The sequence below is a fragment of the Propithecus coquereli genome, unplaced genomic scaffold (genome assembly GCF_000956105.1).
Source record: "Propithecus coquereli isolate 6110/MARCELLA unplaced genomic scaffold, Pcoq_1.0 Scaffold575, whole genome shotgun sequence".
Classification (NCBI taxonomy): domain Eukaryota; kingdom Metazoa; phylum Chordata; class Mammalia; order Primates; family Indriidae; genus Propithecus; species Propithecus coquereli.
In genome coordinates, this window is record NW_012151674.1 from 86,792 (window position 1) to 88,297 (window position 1,506).

The following is a 1,506-nucleotide window of genomic DNA, read 5'->3' on the forward strand; positions in this document are numbered from 1 at the left end:
TATTAAACTATAATATCTCCCTTTTCAGTGATAATTAAGAGATTTATAATTAAATTTTAAAAACAAGTGGGCATAGGTGTGTGTTCACATACAGCAACATAACCTAGATCCATTCAGTACAGTGGTTCCCTTTTTCTAACATTTCCTTGTTGTGGCTCTCAAGATAGAATTTCTTTTGTACCTAAATTCTTCTCAGAGGCTTGGTTTCTTGACAATTTTAATACCTACCATGGATTTGGCAGCATCATAATTTGAGCCATTAGACTGACACCAGGATACTGTTAGAATGAGGTGATTAGACACTTTTTAATAAACCAAAAAAAAAAAAAGAGTTATCAGATCCTAAAGACTGATATTTTAAATTGTTTGGAACATACTTAGACCTTCCACTTGGTGTTTTTCCAGAAAGAATACTATTCATAGGTCTGACAGAAAGAATTATACAGTATAAGGGAGGATTAAGTTGGAGATAACATCCTTGTATAAACCAGTTTTATACGTCAGAGGTGCCATTTAAGTGTAATTCATTATTGTTATAGTGTGATGAATTCAGGCTGGCTGCTTGCTTCCAAAGAATGCATGTGTTTTTCAGGTAGAAATATCAGAAACAAATCTACTAATCAGAAATTAGTGAAATTTTTCTTATCACTTATATCAAGTCTTTCCTTCAAATCTGAAGAGTTTTCTACCCTCTCAGTTGTGTGAAATGGGAAACTGCCAATCAGAAAGAACAATCTATAACTGAGTTGAACCCTAGTTTCATTTCCTTGTTAGACTTTAGTGATCTTAGAATCTGTCTGGTTGTTATAATGTTCTAGATTTGGAAATACAAGTAGAACATATACTTGCTTGCCCTCTATCAGGTCACCAAGACTAAAATCATGAATATTCTGAAATTTTCACTGGCTAGAATATGGACAAGTTGTCATTTATACAGTTAATATATTCTCCTACTAGGCTGTTTCATTCCATATGTTTGAAATATGGGTGATTTGTTTGTACTTTTGAAGTAAAACTTCAAACTCATTATTTTTTTTCCTTTATTCTATATTAGACTACCAAAACTTGCTAAAATCATTCTAGATCTTTCACGAAAACTTAGTATCATGAGGATATTGCTTTCCCTAGACCCATTTATATGTGTATTTATTTATTTTTTTCCAGAAAGCACTTTCTAGGAAACCAGCATCCATCAGGATAAATATAGAAAAAAGAGGAGAGTTTCCCTTTAACATCCAGCAAGGTCTTTCAACTGCTGTACATTACCAGAATTTTATCAAAAATCAGATAGGGAAATGTAAAGAATAGAGGGGAGAAACAATGGCTTGTTAGAACTTTCCACAGCTAATTAAAGGTGGATTAAGGGTTAAGATTATAATGTCCAGTATTGTTTTTTTAAACCAAACTTTATTAAAATATAATCCATATGCCATACAATTCACTCATTTAAAGTGTACAATTCGGTGGTTTTTAGTATATTCATGAGGCTGTGCAACTGTTACCACA

General features: G+C 32.3%; 1 protein-coding gene across 1 annotated transcript in view; it reads left to right on the forward strand.

Moving 5' to 3' along the window:
• The window catches only part of CCDC15 (coiled-coil domain containing 15), a 130,837-nt gene that overhangs the window by 26,596 nt on the left and 102,735 nt on the right, over positions 1–1,506 (forward strand). Inside the window, 1 exon segment of the mRNA XM_012658140.1 lies at positions 1,165–1,297. Within this exon segment, the coding sequence (XP_012513594.1) occupies positions 1,165–1,297 (133 nt within the window).